At 40.2% G+C, this 17,587-nt stretch overlaps 1 protein-coding gene across 1 annotated transcript in view; it reads left to right on the top strand.

Annotated features, from left to right (window-relative positions):
• PKHD1 (PKHD1 ciliary IPT domain containing fibrocystin/polyductin) overlaps window positions 1-17,587 on the top strand; it is a 433,150-nt gene that overhangs the window by 242,566 nt on the left and 172,997 nt on the right. The window contains exon 53 of the mRNA XM_082848479.1: window positions 4,846-4,974. Coding sequence (XP_082704605.1) covers window positions 4,846-4,974 — 129 coding nt within the window. The remainder of the gene's footprint in view (window positions 1-4,845; window positions 4,975-17,587) is intronic.

The following is a 17,587-nucleotide window of genomic DNA, read 5'->3' as shown; positions in this document are numbered from 1 at the left end:
CATTAGATTCAAATATTTATTATTAATATGGTTCTAAGACATTGCTTGATTTCTATCGTGTGGGGTATAAGTGATAATGTCAAAATTTAAATATGGCATGTCTTTTGTTTAATGGAGAGCTCTATGAAAAATAGTACAATTTTTGCAATATCAAAAATTCTTTGACAAAACAAGAATGGAATAAATAATGGAGTTCCATCTATATGTTGACCGATTCAGAGATAACAATGAATATGTAATGCAGAAAAAACATTTTGGGTTGAGGTGTTCTGCTATAGGGCCTTTTTAGCTCACTTAGTTAGTTGAGGGTTTATTCTGTGTACAGGATTGTGCTGGTCATTATGGGGACCTGGTAGACAGGATACTCCAGAGGCAGCAGAAATTAGGGTATACGTGGGCCAATGCTGGGAAGAAGCAGAGGAGGTGGTGCTGATGAAAGTTGTTGTATGGGTGCTTAGTGGGTTTGGGGTAAGGATGTATGCTAATTTGGGTGAAGGTGGTACCCAGGTTTCTGAAGACCCCAGTGCAGGTTTTTCATGCTCCTCCAACACTGTGGCTCCATTGATTTCCTCTTGGTGTCCATGATGCGTTATAAAAGATGGGAGAGAGGAGGAGGGTGAAGCAACCCACACTGGGGGAACACAAAAAATATTTCTGAAGAGCCTTTACCTCAACCATGTTGTCTTTTCAGTGGGGGCTAGTTGCAAATATTGTTGACAGTCATATAAAAATATTCAGATGATCAGATACTGTCTTTGTAAATTTGCCATCCCTTTCCCCACAGATCAAGTTTCTTTCCTTTTCTCTGGTCTCTGGATCTGTCAGCCTTTCTCCTGTTTAAACTCATCCCATCCCTTCTAACATCTTCTGAACTTTGTTTTATCAGCAAATGACTCTTTGTCACCTCTCAATTAAAAAATCAAATCAAAACAAAATTCATGGACCCTAAATCCTCCTGTAGTTTATATTACTCCTGCAAACTTCTCAGAATACTAGCCTCCTCTTGATGTGGAGCCATAGAACGCTGGGGTAGATGAAGGATTGAGGTGGAGAAGGAATACTTGGCTCACGTACCAAGTTGGAGACCATCTCAAATGGTGGCTGTTGTTGACTGACAAATTTGAGAGGAAAGCAGGGTGAGGGCTCATCACAAAGGTTGGTCCTGACCAAAATTCATGGACTCCAGTTTCAAGATAAGTCTAGCGTATTTAACGATTGGGAAAACAGATCAAAGGCTGAGGGTCTCAAATCTTAAGGCTATTCATTCCTTAATGAGCTTTTTGCAGGATCAGACCCAGCGTCTTCCCTTCCTTACTTCCAGTGCATTCCTCAATCTACTGTAATCCAAGTGGTTGCCACCTCCATCGCTCCACTGGGACCCTCTTCATCTTGATCACTATGCTCTAGTTGTCACATTCAATAACCACTTCTTATTCCCTCTCTTATTGGAAATTTGCTATTAACAAGATCACTTCTACTCTCTGTACATTCTCTATTTCTTAGTTTTCCAAGACATTCCTCTCTTCTGGTTCTCCATGTATGCCTCCGATAGCTTTAACTCTTTAGGCTTCTTTTCCTCCCCTCTTCTTTCTATATTAAAAATAGTCATCTAGAAGCTTGATTTTAACTGTATAGACATCTCATAATTCTGCAGGAGACTAAACATGTCCTTGTCCATTAAGGGTTCTTATTTTAAGGCAGGATGATATAGAATGATCAAATTCATTCATCATAACATTGCTTAGAATAGCTACCTTAAGATTTAGTTTGTTCAGTTAAAGACAGTTTAAACATTCCCATAAATGAGAGTGAAGATGACAGACTTGAAGGATGTTTGTTTCCAACATCTGTGATACAAAATTGAAGCAATTAAGGGTTTTTGGAGCTTGGAGTAGGGTTTTAAAGAAACTGATCATTGCCTGTTTGAAATATCACTGGAAGTAAGAACATCTTTTTCTGGACTTTATGGTGTTAGTGGCCACCTCAACAAATACTCCCACCCTATCCCCACCTGGGTGTTTAGGGTATAGTATTGAAAAGGAGACAAAACTGGGAGGAAACTTAGAAAGGCATTATTGGTGTTTATAAAATATTTATTTATTTATTTTTGCGGTACGTGGGCCTCTCACTGTTGTGGCCTCTCCCGTTGCGGAGCACAGGCTCCGGACGCGTAGGCTCAGCGGCCATGGCTCACGGGCCCAGCCGCTTCACGGCATGTGGGATCTTCCCGGACCGGGGCTCGAACCTGTGTTCCCTGCATCGGCAGGCGGACTCTCAACCACTGCACCACAAGTGAAGCCCAAAATATTTATATTTTTAATTTTATTTTAATTGAATTATAGTTTATTTATCGTGTTGTGTTAGTTTCTGGTGTACAGCAAAGTGATTCAGTTATACATACATATATATATATATACTTTTTATATTCATATATATATTCTTTTTCACATTCTTTCACACTATGGTTTATTACAGGATATTGAGTAAGTATAAAATATTTCTAAAGCCTCTTTCTGAGTAGAGTTTGTTGCAAAACATTGCCTGGCTTCCATGGTGTGGGGTATATTTTGTGTTAATTAAATTGTCTAGGATTTCATTTTTTTTTTAACATCTTTATTGGAGTATAATTGCTTTACAGTGGTGTGTTAGTTTCTACTTTATAACAAAGTGAATCAGTTATACATATGTTCCCATATCTCTTCCCTCTTGTGTCTCCCTCCCTCTCACCCTCCCTATCCCTAGGATTTCTACTTGACCACAATCCATGTACTTTTAAGTTATCCCAGGGCCCTAATTAGACCACGACCACTGGAGAGTTGGGTTCAGGTAGACATAATAGTCAGGTGTTCCCCGTGGTTCTGACCTTAGGCGTTTTGTCTTTCCACACTGGAGTCCCCTGGAGCTCTCACAACCATCCTCAGATTTTCAAATACGGCCTCTGGGGTGATAATGCCAAAATCTATCTCTCGGACTTAGAGCTCTTTCCCATCCTTCAGATTCATAGCCATCCCCTGCTTGCTGTGTATCTCCACCTGGAGGCTTCAAAGACACCCCAAACTCCAAATGGCCCAAACTGAATTCGTCGATGTCTGTCTTAATGGGCATCTCCATCTGACACCACACCTGCTGGAAACCCAGGGCTTACCCTTGGCTCCTCCATCTTTGTCACCCTTCCCACTCTGACCTCTGGTTATTCCTCTAGCCCTACCACTTGCCTCTTTCCAGCTCTGTGACTCAGCAACACCAAACTGCTTATAGTTCTTCCATGTGATCTCTCATTTCTTGCCACCGCGCGTGCTCACCCCTCTGGAGTGCAGACTCTCACCACACACCCTCACCCACTTCACCTGGGTAGGTCCCAAGCCTTTACAGTGCAGCTCAGATCTCAGATGCTTCTCTCCAGGAAGCCTCCCCTGGCAAGGTCTCCCTCCCTCCCTTGGTCAGGTACTCCCTTTCGCGTTCTATCCCTCCAGTATTTACTTACATACTTACACAATGCCAGTTGCTCCTTGGGAGCAAGCATGACATTTTATTTCTTTTCGCATCACTGTTTTTTAGGACTGTTCTGATGGAGAGGGCACTCATTATTTATGCTTGTGAAATTAGCAAGTAATAGATGAGATTCCCTCCCTCATCATGTGAGTTCTTGAATCTCCTAGGAAATCTCCCTAGGTGGAAAAGAAAATATTTTTCATAGAACAAATATATTTCCCCTAAAAGAACCTAATGTCATTTATGGTTTAACTTGAACTTCTTAAGTGAATGCTGAATAAAAGAAGATCTGTACTGGAAGAAGAGAGTTTGGTCATCTGTGAATCTTTTCATCCTCGTCTTTTGAGACAATCTCTCTGCCCTTCTGACTCTGTACCAGGGATCATGTTCCAGAAAAGAATGTGTGGGTACATTTCACATTGGCGTGGTATGGTCCCCACTGGAAATTATTAGATTTCTGCTACAGTTTCTTGAAGAGGCCAGTGGGATGGTTGAAAAGAAAATGCCACTTGATCATCAGTGGCAGAATCAATAAAAACCAGTTGTAACTTATGAACTATATGTAAATTATGGCAGTGAGAGGTGTTCAGATGATTGCCCTGCCTTTAATACACATTAAGAGTTGTGAGAAAATCATACCCTTTGACTTAGTGATTCCATTGCTAAGATTCTATTTTAAGAAGAAATCATGATTACTGGCAGCTTTTCACAGATATTTAACACTGCATTCTCTATAATTTGCAAAGAGAGTGGACAAAGCCTAAATGCCAAACATTAGGGGTTAAATAAATTGTGGGCTTTTCATGTGATAGAATATTATGTAACCATTAAAATCATGTTTACAAGGAGTTTTAATGACATTACAAAATGCATGTGAAAAACTGCCAAGTAAAATAAGAACTGAATGTAAAATTGCATGTTATAGGATCTAAATTATGTAAAAATGCTGAGAAATTCTGGAAGGAAATACAAATAAAAGGTTAATGGCGGTTATCTCTAGGTGGTGAGATAGTAGACAATTATTATTTTTCTTTTTCTTTCTATATTTGCATTTTCCAAATGTTTCGTGATAAACACATGTTGTAGTATTTATAGTAAAGGCAAAACACAAAAGTTTAATAACGAAAGTAGAATATATTTTCCCTAGAAGTGGAGGTAATCTTCTAAGGATTGAGTAATTACCTGCTTTATGCCTGATAAATGTTTTTATGGAACATTATAAAATATCTAAAGGCAGCTTCTTTGGGAAGTGAAAATGTCACCAGGATCCTAATATAAAGGATAGAATTTGTAAGTTATCATAGTGAATCAGATTTTCATAGTTACCCTTGCTATCTTCCTTTTGTTTTCTAGCTTCTTCCTTTGCACCTGAGTCAGTTTTAAAATGGTCCCTCCCCGAAGCATGGGAAGGCATGGAGAAGGGCTGGGGAGGACACAGCGGTACCATTCCAGGCCCTGGGGATGACGTCCTGATTTTACCCAGTGAGTGAAACAATCTATGGGGTAAATAATCACAGACAGACTGAACTGGGCCAATCTAATTGGGGATTATCTGTCATTTAAATATATTGAACAACACAGTAAAGAATGTGGAAATAAATAGGCAATTATGTCTACCACTTTCTCTTTCGGGTTATTACAGGAGAGGAATTTCATAATCCAGTAAAAACCAGAAAAAATAGTTCAGCCTACCTTCATTAAAGGTGGGATAAATAGTCTCCATGCCAAAAGGAGTTAGACTAATCCACTAGCTGGATAATTCTTCTAATGTGTCAGAGAACAGATTTACAGAAAATTTTAGTATCCTTATGTTTGAAAGACACAGGGTATATGGAAAGAAGCAATTTTCAAATGCCTCCTATCTTTTGCCTTTGTGAATCTTTTAATATAGGACTGAGAAGAATGACAAGGTCTTCTGTTGCCTTGATTTTTCAAAGATGATGGAAAAGGAACGGATAAATCAAATAGAAAAATAAAATTCTATCAATCTATCAGCTACCTAATCTATCACCTATCTATCCATCATCCATCTACCTAGAACTCTCTTTTTGTTTACATAAGAAGGGAAAGGTGATTCCTCAGAGGTACAGAAATATACACCATATTTACAAAATTCTTCTTTCTTAGGAGAGAATTCTTGAAACTACTAGAAAATTTCCCTAGCCCAAGAAGAAAATGTTTTTCATACAACAGATATATTTCTTAGGACCTATTTCCATTTATGGTTTAATTTGAACTTTTTAAAGTAATACTGAATAAAAGAAGATCAGTACTGGAAAAAGAATATTTGGTCATCTGTGAAATAATAATAATGCTAATATCAAACATTTGTTGACAACTAACAATACTTGGGAATCGTTCTCCATATATTAACTAGTTTAATCCTCACAATAGCTCTGCAATACAGGTAATATTATCATTCCCATTTTTACTGACAGAGAAACAGAGGTCCAAGCCTGTTAAGTTACTTGCCCAGGGCCACACAGTTTGCAATTCAGCACAACCAGGATTTTGAACCAGACGATCTGACTCCAAGTCCTTATTCTTAACCAGTCAAGTACATTTCCTTTCTAAAAGGACTAACGTAAATGAAAAGAGTGGTGGCGTTGTTTGCTTTATTTACGATGGGAAATGAAGGCAGAAAGGTTAAAACGTACTGACCACCTTCTGGGCATTGGTGGGGTGCACATGGAACTGCACAGAGAGGTGAGGACAGAGGGAGCGGGCTGACCGTACAAACTTAAACTATTATTATCATCCCACCCCCCTATCATCCACCTCTCTCCATGGAGGATGGAACTTTCTGAATAAACAAGCTCATGAGTCATTCCTATAGGGAAAGGAAAAATCTGTTCTGCCTCAGCCTTCTTTTTGATGAATGTAGCCAGTGGATTGGCCCTGGGCTATGGTTTTTCCCACTGAGCAAACTGTTTCCCCCACTGCATGCGGGAAGCAAGAGAAGCTTTTGAAGGTTGCCAAGCTTTTTGTATCCTTGAGACCTTTATGCTGAGGGAGGAGCAATCTTAGCTATCTTGCTTGGCACTGCATTGACTGTATCTACTGTGTGTCCTGGTTGCTGGGGCCCCTGGCATTCTCCATCATCCTTCATTCCTTTGTTCATGGTCAGCTTGTAAGATGGACCCGAGTTCTCCGTGAAGCTGCTCTTAAAGAGCACAGATCAGTGCTCTGGAAAAAGGCGGCAGGGGGATGGGCGGGCACAGATACTGGATGTCTGAAGTATCTCCCACTTGGTCCTTCAGTATTATTGTAAAGATCAGAGAAGTTAAGATTTTTTAAATCTGCAATTATTGTTCATTATTTAGTTTTCAGTTGGAAAAATAAGGGAATGAAAACAGATTTGTAATATATAATAAATGAAGTCCTTACTTCTTGCTGCCTCTCTCCTCAAAGAAGCCCTAATTCCAGAAAATTATCTTATAGTTGCCAGTGTTTTAATCTGTTCTGTTTAGTTTGGGGTCTTTCTTTTTTTTTTTTTTTGTGCGGTACGCGGGCCTCTCACTGTTGTGGCCTCTCCCGTTGCGGAGCACAGGCTCTGGACGCGCAGGCTCAGCGGCCATGGCTCACGGGCCCAGCCGCTCCGCGGCATGTGGGATCTTCCCGGACCGGGGCACGAACCCGTGTCCCCTGCATCGGCAGGCGGACTCTCGACCACCGTGCCACCAGGGAAGCCCTAGTTTGGGGGTCTTTTGTAGGCGCTGTACTGGCTTTACTCTTCTGTTTTGATTTTTTTGGCAAACCCTGATATTTTGACCTCTGATGGACCTTGGGATTGAATTCATCTCGTCTTTCTACTTGTGGTTTTACCTTCTTGACCTTTCTGGCCGTTCTGGTTTCTTTCACTCCCTGCCTCCTCTGAAACAAGTCAGTTTGTTCACCCAAGTCTGGCACAAAAGAGACACCGAGCACTGCTTGAATGAAGCGCATGTTCTCCATGCTGCATCCATAATTTCATACCAGAACTGAATCTTGGGATTTCACAGGATCGACCCAGTACAGCTATCAGATTTTACAGGTCTGTGGAAAGTAATGCCTTTTCCTTTGAACAGAGTCCTAAGAATTAAGATGTTCCTGATGATGACGATGATGGTAACAGCAACTATAATTTGAGTGCTGGGTGTCTGCCATGCACTGTGCTAAGTGTTCCACATGGATCTTCTCGATCATTCCTCACAACTACTTTGATTTGGATCCTGTTGTTATCTTCCTTTCTATAGCTGAGGAATTTGGGACATAGAGAGGTTAAGTAACTTGCCAAAGTTTCTCCCAGCTAATAAGTAAAAAGGCTGGCCCAGGAAAGCAGACAGTTTGATTCCAGAGCCCTAACTCTTTACCACATACATATTTTTAAAAACTCACCATTCCTACTTGCTCTGATTCACTCAAATCAGACTCCATATTATACTGAATTTATACTTCTCTACTTCCTGTTCCCATTGTTCCCTTCACTTGGAATTTAAAAAAAATTTATTGAATACCTAGCATATGTCAGATACTCTACGTGAGGAATTCAATCTTGCTACGTTCTCATTAGGTACATACGTGTGGAGAAACTGGAGAAACTTCCCAAAGAGGTATCTGATGCCATGAGCCGTTGGTAGAAGTATCTGCTTTGCATCTGGTAGCAAATATAGTTTTAATTCAAGTTAACATTCCTTTCCAATTCAATTTAACCAACAATAACTGAACAGTCACCACACCAGGTGCTCTGATCTGGTGCTCCAGAGGCAAATGGGATACAGCCGTGATCTCAAACAGCTAGTAACTTAGCTGGGTTGATAAAACACATACTAATACTTAATAATACAACAAATAGCTGTAATAAACACCAGAAGTGTTTAGAATCAAACACTTGTCCCAGGCAAGATGAAGAGAGATGACTTCAGGGAGGAAGAGGCATTTGAAGAGGACCTTGATAGATGGGATAAGAAACTGAAGGTCAGTTACGAGACACAAGGGTGTACTGGGGAGGGAGCAATGTTTTAGGAGATACAGGATGGGCTGTTGACGAGGGCAAAGCTGTGTTCACATTTGGATTCTGACATTTACCAACTGTGTGGCGTTAGACACGTTTTAAACGTTTCCGACCTTCATCTATAACATGAGGGTTAAAATTAATATATCATCATGTTGAGGGGATTAAATGAGATAACATCAGCACACATGACTGCTGCGTGGAGTGTTGGCAATAATGGAATTATAGATGAACGCTGTGATTTTTAATGTGTCAGGTGCTCTTTTCCTTCGTTTTCCCATCTGCCTGCCCCTCTTGGCCTCTGGTATTAGCAACACTTTGTATTTGCTTTCCAATGGCTTATTATTTAATTTTCACACCAACCTTGGGAGCTAAATAGGTAATAACTATTATTACAGTAAAAACCCATTTTTACATAATACGATTTTAATGGAACTGCTGATGTTACAAAATGAAAGTGACTGGTAAAGAAGATTTAAGTGATACTTTTGAACCTCTAATATAATTTTATGATGTTTTGTGTATTTTAATTCATTAATAAAGGAAATGTGTAGAACATTCCCATCATTATTCAAATAGACTAGCATAATTTTTCAATAAAATTCTTAGGGTAAATTGCCTATTTCCATTTTCTGGGAAATCAATTTTATGGAATGACCTCAGACCCATCCTATTCCATAAAAATAGGACTTTACTGTACTAATAAAAGATATCACTATTTTAAGTATGGTACCATTTTCCTTTGAGGCATTCTGTCTTTATAGACATTGGATTTTGAAAGCTGTAAATTCTTCTTGGTGGTATTATATGGAGTGAGCTGAAGTCATCATGGAGAATTTGCTTTTGTAGTTTAGTTTATGATAACTTTGCTTCACACAAACAAGTATATCTGATTGTCTTTGCCTCCTAAGTACTGGGAGAATTGGTCTAAATGCATTCAAGACATCTTACAGAGTGGGAACAAGTTCTATCTAATAAATCATGCAAATCGCAAACCCTCACAAATGATCCTGCTAACTTGTGCTCCAGGTTTTGTCCTGAACTGACCTGCGAGGATTTGATGCTTCCAGTTCTTTCTCTGAAGGAGTTTCAGCCATGACAGGATAACACCCTTTTCACACAGAGCAGCTTTAATGAAAGGAAAATGTGTTATAATTCCAAGTGGCAGGATTCTGTTTTGAAGGGTACAGATATGATATCATATAGCCTCCAGCATGGTTTTATTTTTGCATGTATGTGTGGTAGAATTCACTGTGTTCCATTTTCCCATATTACTTTGAACTGTCCTTATTTGAAGAGATGAATGGATAAGTACTGGGGTTTTTTTCATAATAGTTCTTCTGTTTGTTCTGCTTTTCAGTACTCGGGTACTTTAAATGGCAGTGAGGCTCATCAAAGTCCTGGGATGTTCAAAGTCAACAATGTTTAACGTATTTCCTTGTTAAATTGCAAGACGTTGAGGTTGGAGATATGAGTTAAGATGACCATAAATCAGGAAATAATTTTTCTGGGGGAGGAATTTCTACAAAATGTTGAGAGTAGAGCATTACAAGCTTAATATACTTTTTTCTTACCCGAGATTATAACTGATATAGGATAAGATACAGGTAACACAGAGATTTGGGTCTGCAAAATCAGTTAGAAACCAAATACCATAAATATCAGTGTTGTCTCTTGAATAGTTTCAAAATTCTGGTCTTGTCCCATTTGGATGGGACAGAAAGTCACACAAGCCATCACCCCCATTTATTCTGGATTACTAGCAAGTGGGAAGGGGAAGTTAATTTAAACTTGAGTTACTGGGGTCCTTTGTAGGATGCATGGCATTAGTATGGTGACTGCGGAAATGTGTGTATTCTGGAAATCTATCAATATTTAACAAACCACCTAGAAACTTCATAGCTTAAAACATACGTTTTATTTTGTTCACAGTTTTGTGAGGAAGGGCTAGGCTGGGGTATTCTTGCTGGGGTCTTTCATGCATTGCTGTCGATGGTGGCTGGGCTCATCTAAAGGCCCAGCGTGGTTGGGTGGTCCAAGAGACTTCACTCATGCAGCTGATGGTTGACACTGGTTATTGGCTGGGAGTTCAGTCAGGGCAGTCAGCTAAGAGGCCTCGGTTCCTCTCCACATGGGTTTCTCTGTGGGGCTTCTTGGGCTTTCTAACAGTGTGGCAGCTGGAATCCAAGAAGGAACATCCTAAAGCAGAGTTCCCCAAGAGTGAGCAGTCCAAGAGACCTGGGTGAAAGTTGCATACCTTCCGAGCCAGCCTTAGCAGACTCAGAATATCATGACCATCACATTCTCTTGGTCAAGCAGGGCACTAAAGCCAACCCAGATACAAAGGAGAATTAGGCTCTACTTTCATTGGGAAGAAGAGCAAAGAACTTGCAGCTGTCTTTAATCTACCACTGTGTATGCGTTTATTGTGTAGTGTGTGTGCATGTATGTAATTAAGAGCAGATGTACCTGACTTAATTCAAAAGGTTTGAGAGTTTTAGGGTCTGGTCAATTTGTGCTGTCTTCCCTCCCTGGGCAGACATTATTTAGATTTTGTTGGCTTACGTGAGTCAGAAATTGAAGCACACCAGGAGACAGACTGGTCAAAGGATTTTAGTTTCTTTATTCTCTACTACCTACCATGCCAGGTGTTATGGTATTGCCTCTTCACTGCCTGAAAGTGGGATTCTTCTACCCTTGAACAAAATTGGGGCCCTGATCTGGGATTTCTCACCCTGAGATGGGCAACGGATGACAGTGTTTGGGCAGCAGCCTGTGTCCAAATCTCTATGTGGGTGACCAGAAACTTCTTCTTGGGAGAGAGAGGAGTGCTTTGGGGTGAGGGGAGAAGTGGAGCACGAATACGTTGAGCATTTTGTTTCCTTCAGGGCAGAAATGAAAAGTTTGTAAGGATAACAGTCAACAATTCTTTTACCTTATTTAGAACATGAATGGGAAAACTATTCTTTTTTTTTTTTTTCGGTACGCGGGCCTCTCACTGTTGTGGCCTCTCCCGTTGCGGAGCACAGGCTCCGGACGCGCAGGCACAGTGGCCATGGCTCACGGGCCCAGCCGCTCCGCGGCATGTGGGATCTTCCCGGGCCGGGGCACAAACTCGTGTCCCCTGCATCGGCAGGTGGACTCTCAACCACCGCACCACCGGGGAAGCCCGGGAAAGCTATTCTTTACGATTATATAAGGGAAGAACAAACAAATATGATTTCAAGAGGTACTCGACACAGAAATTTTAACCAGCATTATTAGCAAATAAAAATCAGCAAATAAAAAGAAAATCTGAAAACAGAGATCAGAGGACCTTTAGATACTGTATAAATCTCCTTCTTCTAGGCAGTTTCTTAGAGGTGAGCACAGACCTCCGGAAACCTTGCTTCATGGTAAAGGGTGTTGAGGCCATGTCCTTCCCACGGGAAGGAAACATCAGGATCCCAAGCTCCCTGGAGCAAGTATTTCCACAGGCCTCCCCAAACAGTTCTGAAATGTTTAACTTAAACTGACTTTTTATATAGCCAATATTTAAGAATGTACCATAGAAGCTTACTATTTAAGGCAATCTAAGTGCAAAATCCTTTGCAATATGGACTCCTTTGCTGAAATGAATGATTGTCGAACAATTTATTTGTTGTGTTTGTGGTGTTTTTCCATGAATTTAATTGTATGAAGTAAACATCTATATATATGTAAAATATGGATACATAGAATTGTTGAACTGGTAGGGAACTTAGTGACGCTCAACTCAAATGAGCTAAGATAATGCAAGTGTTTTCTAAATTGTAGAATCCTATGAAACACATTATTATCATTGCCCAAACATATATGACATTTTGTATCAAGGATAAGAGTGGGATTTCAGTCTCCTTATTTTCAACCCAAGTGTTGCAAATTGCCTTCTAAAATTTATAAGAAGAAACACTCTTGCTTTATTTGTTATATTTTAGATGATTTGTGTCCCTAAAATAGGTTTACATTTGAGAGACACACTGGAGGCTAGGGAGTTCCTTTTAGTTGCAATGACTGTGATTCAAACAGGTTTTTACAAATGAATAGCAGTAATGCCATAACTATCAAGCAAGACCTGTGATAGGATGTCCTTGCCAGGGGTAGACAACCAGCAGTTGAATTTTTTTTTAAAGTATTTTTACAACTGTGTATGTTTTCCCCGTAAAAAGTAAATTTCAATTAAAATCACAGCAGAGATTTTCATTTCCTGCAAGTGACAAAAGGAACACAATAAAAAAATATTAAAATAAGTTGATATCCTTTCTCTAATCTCAGTTTGTCAATCTCTGCTTGACTCAGTCATGGCGCTTGTTTCTGGGCTAATTAGAACTTACTTAGAATCTTCTCTTGGGGCCCAAGACATGTAGACCCTGACACTCTTTATGGCTTGCTAACTTGCTGGAACTAATTGGAGTTTTAGTCTAATTGAGCGGATTTTCAAACTCTTTTCTGTCCTTACTCACCTGGGAAACACACTCATTGTCATAGTCCATTAGTATTAGGATCATAGCAATTTTTTAGGAGGGCACATACTTCCCCAGGGCTTGCGGATCATAATTTGGGTGGGGGGATATTGGAGTGTGAAGTGTGTAGGAGACCTAGGATTTATTTTTGGCACTTCCTGCACCTAGAGAATCACTACTTTTATAACTTTACAAACTCCTAACTCCAGTCTCCCGGAAGTGTGACCCTTCTGGGAACTTTGGGTTCTAGCCTGAGAGGAACCTAACAGGTACACCTGTAAAACACCTCTGGTGCGTTTCTTCCATTGACTTAGGTGTGATTCCTTTGCTACTATAACAACTTCTTTCTCCATGTGCAGTTTAAAACTAATTTTTAAAGGAGTTATGTGTTATTTTCCTTAGGACTTTTAAGAGTACTTTGACCATCACAGTACAAACTATAAGATTCCTAGTAGCAATAAATGCATTGGTGGTTGCTATGGAAAAATACACGTATGTGTCATAAACTTGATAAGAAAGGAGAATTGGCAGGACCTGGCATTTTATTAATTGTGAAGGGTAAAGGAGAATGAGGCTGAAAAGATGACTCAGGAGTTTGGGAAGGAAGCCAGTTGGGAATCTGGATTTAGATTTGGTAATCCTCGAAGAGTTGACTAAGGAAGCCTTGGAGATTGAACTAGGGTTAGAGCCAGCATGGGAGCCAATAGAGAGATGCAAGGAGGGGGTAGACGACAACATCTTGGACGAAATTCTAATTTAAATGACAGGAAGAGAACCCAGAGAAGGAGCAATCATGAAACCAGGAGGAGAAGTCAGACAACAGAAGGCAAGAAAAGAGTGATACCGAGGTGGTGGAGGTGGTTCATAGTAAATCTTCCATGGAGGACCAGGAGGGTGGTAGTTTAGAAACTGCCTGCGAGAAAACTGTATACTCTCTGCAGGCTCCTACAAATCAAATGCAGAATCTAATGCTTGTCTTGGCTTATTGTTTAACACATCTGTATTGGATCTCTATAAAAACCCTGGTAGAGATCAATGCCTTAAGGATCCCCATATTATTTTAAGGTTATATTCCATTTATAGTTATTATAAAATATTTGGCTATGTTCCCTGTGTTATAAAATATATCCTTGTAGCCTTTTTTGTACATAATAGTTTGAATCTTTTACTCCCCTACCCCTACATTACCCCTCCCCTCTTCCCTCTCCCCACCGGTAACCATTAGTTTGTTCTCTATACCTATGAGTCTGCTTCTTTTTTTTTAAATTGTATTCACTAGTTTGTTGTATTTTTTAGATTCCACATATAAGTGATATCCTATAGTATTTATCTTCCTTTGACTTATTTCACTTAGCATAATGTTCTCCAGGTCCATCCATGTTGCCGCAAATGGCAAAATTTCATTCTTTTTTATGGCTGAATAGTATTCCATTGTGTGTGTGTGTGTGTGTGTGTGTATGCCACATCTTTATCCATTCATCTGCTGATGGACCCTTAGGTTGCTCCATATCTTGGTAATTGTAAATAATGCTGCTATGAACATTGGGGTGCATATATCTTTTCAAATTAGTGGTTTTGTTTTTTGTTTTTGGATATATATCCAGGAGTGGAATCGCTGGGTCATATGGTAGTTCCATTTTTAGTTTTTTGAGAAACCTCCATACTATTTTTCACAGTGGCTGCACCAATTTACTTTCCCACCAACTGTGTATGAGGGTTCCCTTTCCTCCACAAGGGAGAAAGTTAAAAGAAAGAAAATTTTTTTAAATTTAAAACAATTACTCCCTGGTGAGACCGCAGCACTTCTAGGGTGGCGGCCCGGTTGTCCCTAGCCACTCTCTTTCTAGAATACTGCCAAATGTTCTAAATAAATAGGTCATATAATAGGCTTAGTCCAACAGAACTGGTCAATTCGTATAGCTCAGTCAGTTTGGGAGAATAGAATAGACTTAGGCTATCTTCTCTAAGATATCATTGTCATTTCCTAAAGGGGTACAATATTACAAAAATATAAATCAACACAATAAATACATTTTTTATAAAAATGTAGAAGATTGTATATAATTGTTACAATGAGTTCAATTCTGGAGGTCAGAAGGTCATATTGAAGGTCTTTTTTTTTTTTTTTTTCTTTGCGGTACGTGGGCCTCTCACTGTTGTGGCCTCTCCTGTTGCAGAGCACAGGCTCTGGATGTGCAGGCTCAGCGGCCATGGCTCAAGGGCCCAGCCGCTCTGCGGCATGTGGGATCTTCCTGGACTGGGGCACGAACCCGTGTCCCCTGCATCGGCAGGCGGACTCTCAACCACTGCGCCACCAGGGAAGCCTTAAAGGTCATATTTTAAACAGCCAGTAGTAGTCCATCAGAGTACATTGGTGAAGTCCTTGCAAATTCAGAATACTGAAAGCAGCATCCAGAGATTTTGATATGTATTTTGGGGTGTTGACCTTAGGAGCTAATCTCTTTAAAGTCATTAGTAAATAGAGTGACCAACTACTCTGATTTATACAGAACTGAGGAGTTTCCTGGGACGCATAACTTTTAGTGATAAAACCTGGAAAGTTCAAGGCAAACCAGCACGAGTTGGTCACCCTACTAAGAAATCACCTTTCAAGCTCTTACCGACCTCATAGTCTGTGATCTGCACTGCAACAAATTTGCTGAGAATTAATGAAACTTTTCCTTGACGTTAATGCAGAAACCTATATTTTACCTCATTTTGTTCCCCTAAGAAATTTGTCTCATGGAATTAATATTCTTTGAGGAGACACAGGCATTTCTTACAAGAGAAGGGGACCTGAGTGACTGCATATGTATTTTACCCTCCTGGTTGGGGCCAGGGAAGTTTGAGCCAAGTAAGGAACAGCTGCCCATGGGGCCCTTAATCTAGAGCAGGGCTTTTTTCACTTGGTCTAATTGAATTACTTCTTTTTCACTTTACTTTATGGTCTGTTTTCCATGCAGATATTCTCAGAATGTTGAATTAAATAATTCATGATTTCCCAATTATTGGTTTAGGTACAGTTGGCATTTCTTCAATTGATTATACTTTCTTGAGGGAGCTTTTGGAGTCTCTTCATATGTAGAGCTTTAAAGATAAGAAGTTTGCCCATGAGAGGTACAGCCCAGCCAGCAGGGGCGGGGCTAACACAGTGGTTCACTGTTGATCCTTGGGGGTCACCACCCTTTCACACAACCCAGGGGCTCTGAACTTCTCGTGTGCCCTAGGTCCCTTTGGCAGTCTAGTGAAGCCTAGATCCATTCTCAGAATAATATTTTTAATGCATAAAATAAAATAGGATGATAAAATAAGCCAGTTGTATTGATCCAGCTATCAAAATACTAAAAACCACATTTGTGATATACTAATATATATGCTTCTTTATTAGCACATTAAATAACGGTATCTAGTTCTGGTTCTAATTACTATCGTAACGTCCATGTTGTTGTTGTCGTAGATATTCTTTGAAAAATGCTGCCATAAATTCCTTCTCTCCCTGTAAGTGTGTGCTATTCCTCCCCTGGAGAAGTGGGGGCTCACTCCCTTTCCTTTGAATGTGAGTCTACCTTCCTGACTTGCTTGACCAATAGAATATAGTAGAAGTGATGTTCTGGGACTTTCAGGCCTAGGTCACAAGAACACTTGCATAAGAAGACCATTTTGCCTGGATGTCTTTCTTGCTCTTGGGATGCTCCCTTTTGGGATGCAGCCCTCAGGCTATGGGAACCCCAAATCCTATGGAGGCCCTGTGTTTTTCACACTGCTTGGCAGCCCAGATGAACTCTAGCTAGTAGCCAACATCAGTTTCCAGCCATGTAAGTTATCTCTCTTGGACATCCAGACCAGTTGAGCCCAGTAATGGGGTCTTGCTGGTAACTCTGTCTTTTTCCCCCTTACTTGAAAACACATTAAAAATCTCTTATTTTACCCTTATGTCAGTGTTTCTCAGAATTTCTTATGTGTATTCAGGAATGCTCCCTTAGAAGGTGGATTCCTACATTCAGTTCATTAGGATCTACATGGGCCCTGAGGAGTCCTTGGCCTTCACACTATCCAGGGAGTGGAAGTGGTTAAAACTCCTCTTCAAAGTGAGCATTATAAACTAATAAAATTAAGAATTGCTGTAGAGAGACTTCCCTGGTGGTGCAGTGGTTAAGAATCCACCTGCCAATGCAGGGGACACGGGTTCCAGCCCTGGTCTGGGAAGATCCCACATGCTGTGGAGCAACTAAGCCCATGAGCCACAACTACTGAAGCCCTCATGCCTAGAGCCCATGCTGTCAACAAGAGAAGCTACTGCAATGAGAAGTCTGTGCACCGTAATGAAGAGTAGCCCCCGCTCACCACAACTAGAGAAAGACCGCGCACAGCAATGAAGACCCAACGCAGCCAAAAATAAATAAATAAATAAAAAGAATTGCTGTAGAAAACATACAAAGAGTTATGAAAGCATATACCTGAGGACCTGGACTGTAATGACATGAATCTAATTAGGTACACCATACTGTAAGGCTAAAACAGTCATGTAGATGTTACCTATTACTAACGGTAAGTTTACCCAGAATTTCTCAAATTGTTTCCTATGAAATTAGCTCTTTATAAGCATCCCATGTAAGAAAGA

This window comes from Leucopleurus acutus (genome assembly GCF_964270905.1).
Source record: "Leucopleurus acutus genome assembly, chromosome: 10".
In the NCBI taxonomy this organism is placed as follows: domain Eukaryota; kingdom Metazoa; phylum Chordata; class Mammalia; order Artiodactyla; family Delphinidae; genus Leucopleurus; species Leucopleurus acutus.
Note: the sequence above shows the minus strand (reverse complement) of the source record. Positions and strands in the feature narration are given on the sequence as shown.